Source organism: Sinocyclocheilus grahami, unplaced genomic scaffold (assembly GCF_001515645.1).
Source record: "Sinocyclocheilus grahami isolate Dianchi unplaced genomic scaffold, SAMN03320097.WGS_v1.1 scaffold222.1, whole genome shotgun sequence".
NCBI classification, from domain to species: domain Eukaryota; kingdom Metazoa; phylum Chordata; class Actinopteri; order Cypriniformes; family Cyprinidae; genus Sinocyclocheilus; species Sinocyclocheilus grahami.
Window position 1 is genome coordinate 973,796 of NW_015505401.1, and position 7,021 is coordinate 980,816.

General features: G+C 34.9%; 1 protein-coding gene across 1 annotated transcript; it reads right to left on the reverse strand.

Annotated features, from left to right (window-relative positions):
* Nucleotides 1–252: 252 nt before the first annotated feature.
* Nucleotides 253–4,429, reverse strand: LOC107596713 (uncharacterized). Its single transcript, XM_016287511.1, has 3 exons — nucleotides 4,407–4,429; nucleotides 868–1,361; nucleotides 253–761 (listed from the first exon to the last, which is right to left on the reverse strand). Exons 1-3 carry the CDS (start codon nucleotides 4,427–4,429, stop codon nucleotides 253–255), a joined length of 1,026 nt encoding a protein of 341 aa, XP_016142997.1.
* Between the last annotated feature and the right edge of the window lie 2,592 nt (nucleotides 4,430–7,021).

Here is a 7,021-nt window from a genome sequence, read left to right on the forward strand (position 1 = left end):
AAAATCAGAAGTTGTTGTAAATTTATTTGTGAATTTACAACATAATTGCAAGTATGGTTTTGTAATATAGAAATCATGTTCGATTTTCTCTGTTTTGTCAGATATATGGTGAGTTAAACAGCCATTAAACACTACATCATTTTACAGATAACTTTCAAAAACAATTTCCAGAACTACTTGAGTGGTTTCTAAAAACACCAACAACCCCTTTTTCTATAAGCCGTTGCTATGTGAGTGACATTGAAATGATCACTAATAGCTGTCATATTCAGAATTACTGGGTGAGTTGCATAAAGCCAGTAATCCTCCAACATTCTCCCTCAAAGTATTTATAGGGCCTGGTGCACCATCACTATAGAGGAGCCGATTCTCAGCAATATTTACTATTGCCTTCATCACATCTTGCATGGACTTTACCACAGGCTGCCAGAGGATGAAACGTTGTGTTTGTCTCTCCAGTACAGTGACTCTTCCACTAAGAACACTCAGAAGGTTGACAGCTCTCCTGACCACTTCCTGAATTTCAGCTGTGCCTGTTAGATGCTCTTGAACCTCTTCAGTCTTCCTCTCAATCCTCTTTAGTGCTTCATTGGTCTGCTCAATTTCAGTCTGTGTCTTAGAGATGATTCCCTCGTAATGAAACACTTTTGCAGTCCAGTTCCTCACTTGAGACTCACAGTTTCGTTTCTCCCATTCAGAATCTCTCAAGGCATTTGAAGCTTCTTCAAATCCCCGCTGTCCCTCACTAATCATTATTGGACCTAGAGAACAGAAATCTCTTGAATACACATCAGCCAAAGGGAAAAAAATGCATAACTTCACAAATTGTTAAATTCAGAGTGATGGTAAGAGTAATGTAATACTCACCAGCAATCCATCCAATAATTGGTATTGCAAGCAGTGCTGCCCCTGCAGTTGCTACATCATTACATGTGTTCATTCTGTCTTGATGTGCTCTTACGGCATAATTTGCTGATTCTACACTTCTTTCAGCCTGCTCCAAAGCTGCTTTGGAATGTTCTAATGATTCCTCAGCAGACTTCTTCTTTATGCGCAAATTATCCATGGCCAGACTTTTCTCTTTTTTCTGCTGCTCAACATTTTGTTTCTCTCTAATAAGCTGCTCCATGCTTTCATTTAAATATCCCAGTTTTTCTTTAATCATTGTCTCAGATGTTTTCAGGCATTGCTCAGCATCCTCTATATGCTTCCTAATTTGGTTGTAATTGGAGCACGTGTCAGTGTTGGGACTGATATGTGCTTTCTTGAGGGACTTGCAGATGTTACAGATAGAGACAATTCCCTCATTTAGAGGCATAGAAACTGCCTCAATAGATTGTACATCCTTCACACCACAGGTACTAACGTAAAGGGAGGCAAAAAATATTAAAGGAATAGTTTACCCAACAAATAAAAATTGGGTAACACTTTCTACAAAGCCCATATTTATAATACATTATGAATGCATAATGCATTATAAAAAAACCTTATAATATGTTATATCATCTTATGAATATTAATAAGAACAGTTTTAATGTATTATAATATTTACTTATTTGTGGTTATAGCATTTAAGAGTATGATGATTTATAGCACACAGTGAACACGTTGCATCCACTTAAGTTACAATGGATTATATTTCTCATAGTTATAATGTATTATAAGTTTCATATCTTGCCATCTTTCCTATGCTACTTTACTTATAGCCATCAAAGACCACTTATAAGTATAGTAATAATAATAGTAATATTTTTTTCTCAAACAGCCATAAGATCAGATATCAGATCAGATGAATGTATAATATGACACATTGGCTTTGAACTATTTTTATTGTAATATCAGTTTGATTATTTTGATGGTACTCTTTAGACAGCTGTTGATAAGTAACTCAACATGTCAACTAGCAGTCATTGGAGTATTAGTAGTATGTCTGCTAAATATAGGCCTATGCTAACACTTTATTTTGATGGCTCCCCAACAGACAAACTGACTATAAGTAACTTTGCAAGTACGTCAACATTCTATACCTTAACCTTAACCTAAGCCTACTAATACTCTAATGAGAGTTAGTTGACATGCAGTTGCAAAGTTGCTTATAGTCAATAGACTACGGGGACCATCAAAATAAAATTTAACCTAACATATAAACATTGAATTTTTTTCAGTTTAAAAATTAACTAGCTCACATCAAAATTAATTTTAGCCTCACAGGGAACACTCAAATAACACTCCACATCTAACCACTTACAAGATGTAGTAAGATACTGTGCAGATCATAAATAAACAATGTCAAGATATATAGTCCATTATAATGTCATGGTTTTGTTCCTGTTTGGTTTTGTTACGAGGCTGACAAGACGTGAGGATCCATGTGCAAGCTTTTATTTAAAGCAGAAGAGGTCAGAAACACAGGCAGGGTCGAACAATGGCAAACAGGACACAAGAACAGTCCCAGGGCTAGCGTAGGTCAACGATCGGCGAACAGAATCAAAAGGTCGAGACTAGAGGGATAAATCCAGGAAAACAGGCAAAGATCAGAAACCAAGAAAACAGACAGGGCAAGACTAGGCTAGGACTGGGAAACTAACGAGGGCTCTGTAAGTAGCTATCACTGCTGGCGATAAGCGCATACAATACTCTGCACTTTGATAGGAGTCAGATTGAGTGATATATAGTGAATGTGTGATTGGATACAGCTGTGTGCAATCAGTGCTGTGTGCAATCAGTACAATGGATGATGGGATATGTAGTCCGGGATGATATGCAACAGTTTGTGTAGTGCGAGAGTCAATGTAATGGAAAGGGTGACCTCTGATGGCAAGCAGACGGAAGTTCATGGATCAAGTTTAGCTCTTTAGCTAATTTGCTCGTTAGTCATTATTAGTTAACTCCCTTCACCTGTTTTCCCCTCATCAGCTGCGTTACTTAGTCTTCTTTCTTTTCAGTAGTTTGTCGGTTATTGTTTGATGGTACGACTACCCTGAGTTGTTTCCTTGCCTGAGTTTCATGTGGATTATAATATTAAAGACTTTCTTTGTGGATTATTCTTCCTTGTCTTCTTTGCCTTCCTTAGAGAGATCATACCTATGATGAAAATTACAGGCCTCTCTCATCTTTTTAAGTGGGAGAACTTGCACAATTGGTGGCTGACTAAATACTTTTTTTCCCCACTGTAAATACAAAATTGTAAATTATATTTGTAAATGTGTGTTATAAATAATCTAGGGCTGTCAATCGATTAAACATTTTAATCTAATTAATCACATCCTTTTTCTGTGATTAATTGCGATTAATCGCACACTTCATGAAATTAAGCATAGACAATTGATCTTGTTTCAAATGTTTATTTTGTCATCATTTGCTATATCCAGCAAAGTAAACCAAAAGATTGAAGGGTGATTCTCAAAAATCTATATATTTTTTTATAAATACTTAACCAAAGTTAAAAAGCATTAGAATATTTGAAGGTTTGTTTGTTTTGAGTTTGAACACATAATACTTTCTAAAGGTGCAACAATGAATAGATACGTATTATAATATATTATAAATGTGGTTACAATTATTCATGAAATCATACAATGCGTTATAAGGACTACGAATAAAGTGTTACCAAAAAAAGAAAATCAATAATGAATATTTTCTAAGCCCAAGGCCATCCAAGATGTATATGACTTTCTTTCTTCAGCTGAGGAAGAAATGCACGTTGATAAAGTCCAAGGCAAGCAACTATTTTTTATATATTATTATTTTTTTCTGAAAATGATAATTTTACTAGAAAATACCCTTATTTGTTGGCTGGGGTCATGTGAATGGTCCCACTTAATATTAGGTGGCCTTAACTACTATGCACTTACATTTAAATTAATCATTTGATACAATGTACTTCTTGTGTACATACATGTTTTTACATTATACTTAGATTTTAACAAATACCTGCATGTAATTACATCTGTAATTACATTTACACTGTTGACCCAGCCCTTACACCTTAACCCACACTTAAACCTACCCATATCACCAAACCTGTCCCTAACTTTACCCGTATCCCACCTCAATAGAAGCAGAAGTGTTTTGCAATACATGATGAACACAATAAGTACATGTACTTATTTTTTGATGTAAGTACATAGTAGTTAAAGTGGGACCATGTGAATGACTTTGAAACTGCCTAAATATGTATTTTGGACCATCAAATATCACTTGCATTAGATGGAGAAAAGTCTTAGAATGTTAACTCCAAAACCTTAATTTCTTTTCGGCTGAAGAAATAAAATAACATATATCTATACACTGGGGGTGAGTAAATAATCAGGAAATTTTAATTTTGGGTGAACTATTCCTTTAAAGACATTAAACCACATTTAAATTCTATATACAACACAAAGAAATACTCATGGAAAACTTACTCATGCTTGTGGAATTGGGTCATTTTTCCTATTACACACAAACACAAAAGGGACTATGAGCAAGCTTTTTGACAATGAGTTCTGACACAATAATGAAAGTAATAATAACTGAACTTGTGTTGTCCTAGATTTTATTTTCTAATCATAATTTAACATAATTTAAATGCAACATTCAAAATAAAGTGTTATTTATAGACAATTATAGCTTTAGGACTGACCTTAAGTAAAAAGGTCAGTAAAATGTAACATAAACAAGAAAAAAAAGGCAGTATTAAAATTTCTGTTATTCAGAACCAAAGAATACAGCTATGTGCTATTTTGCATGCATATTCATCCATTCATTCATTCATTCAGCTATCTTAGCTCATGGCAACTACTCTACACCCCTGGTCCTCTTCAATCACTTTTGACTGAAAATTTTAATTTATTTATTTGTTTTACTTGTAATGTCATCGGAATGGCATGGACTTTTGTGGCAGGTAATATGAACACACACAAAATATAGACATGATTGAAAAAGGCTAAACTGTCTTTAAAAAAAACAGTTGTTTGGTCTCTTCTGAGTATGATTTTGGCTGTGACCCATGAACAAAGAGCACCAGAGGACTAGTACAGAAACTGATGATTCCATAAAGTCAGTGCATATCTCATATACTGTTGGTAATCTATTAACAGAGAATTTATAGTTTTTAAACATGCTGAAACATACTCAGCATACACACAACCAGCACAAATATAAAAGTCATTCAGCTATTTTTTTTAACTCCTCATCTAGTATTTCAGTCAATTTTACATCCTTTCAAAAGCATCATTATTGCACGGTTTTAGCTATAACTTGTTTCAATATTTCCACAAACCTGATAATATAAAGACTGCAATTTAAATAGCTCTTAGTGCTCACCTCAGTTTGACTCCTAATGACCTCCCAACGAGTGCAATAAACATATCAGTTTCAAATTAGTTCAAATTAGCAAAAATTGTGTTGCAATGTATTTACATAGATTCAGTACATTCAGTGCTGTTATATAATCAATTAATTTAGATGTTACTATTTGAAGTATATATTAGTGTACAATTTTGTTTTGTTATAATTAAGTCATTTATTGTAAATTGTTAACATATATCACATAGACACTTGTGCAATAAAGGTGATACTTCAAAATGTCTGTAAAGAAAGGAATAAAGCAAAATATGTATGACTACCATGCCTAGCATATCTGATCAAATGCCTATTGATCAAATAATCCTAAATGCAATTGCCTTACCCTGTTCAAAAGTGAGAGCAATTTCGTCAAGTCAAAAGATCTGTTAATGCTGAATGGTGAAATTACTGCTTCAGTTTTTGTGCCTTATAGTTCTACAAAAGATCCCACCCACAACCACTGTAGCATGCTCTTAGGCACCCACAACCACTGTAGCATGCTCAGTAGCCACTCCCATGCTCTTAGGTACTCAAATTGGCAGCAATGTCTCCTATGGCCACATGGGAACAGACTTTCTGGGGAAAGACATTTTATGAACCAAGCAAAACTCTTTTGCTTTAGACTTTTATGGGCAAAATTAAATTAGGTTTACAGAAAATTATGGCTTCACGATTCAGATGGTCACATTTTTCTGATTTTCTATTTGATTTTAGACAGCTTGGTTAAAAATAACTTAATTAAAACTAAATATTAAATGCAAATACATCTAATACAAAATATTTTCTTTTCCAAAAACTGTAGAAACTTGGTTACACTTGGTTTGGACTATGCTGGTTCAACAATATAGAACTATCATTAATGACATTGCTGAGGGGGTGGAGTAATAACCTCTGCTAAGTAATCAGTTTGATATCAGATTAATGTCAGAGTATTATAGGTTATTTACATGGACAACAGAAAGCTATAAAGAAAGGAAAAAAGGAAAGGAAAAGAGTTTTGCTGTCAATTAAATACCCACATTGTTTGTAACAAACAATATAGCACTGTTAGCAACAACAGCAAGAGAAGGGAGCAAGTACTTGTGGCTGACCTTAAGGGCAAGCTCAGACTATAGGACTGGAAGACTACCTGAATTACTGTCGTGCTCACACTACACAACAAGGTTTCTTGTCATATATGTAAATAAAAACACTTAAATGGACTCAGAGAACAAGCGTAGCGACAAACTTCCGCTGTCGCCAGAAATCGGAATATCAGTTTCGGGTTTACATTAAAGGTCCCATGACATGCTACTTTTTGGATGCTTTTATATAGGCCTAAGTGGTCCTTAGTACTGTATCTGAAGTCTCTTCCCCGAAATTCACCCTTGGTGCAGAATTTCAGCCACTACGAGCCAGTCCCACAATGAGCTTTCCTTAGGACGTGCCATTTCTGTGTCTGTAGCTTTAAATGCTAATGAGGGGGAGGGGGAGGGGGGGGGTCAAGGTGGAGGGTGGGTGTGTTGCCTTAACCAGTTGCGGCCACGGTACCATGCAATAATGTTGACAGTGGATGTATCGCAATGGCTCGTAGAGGTTAGTCAACATGATCTCATGATAATTTGTATGTATTTTATGTAAAATGTGGTTCTATAAAAAATACATTTACTTACGTTTTTACAGGCACTAAAACATACAATACTGACGTATTTTT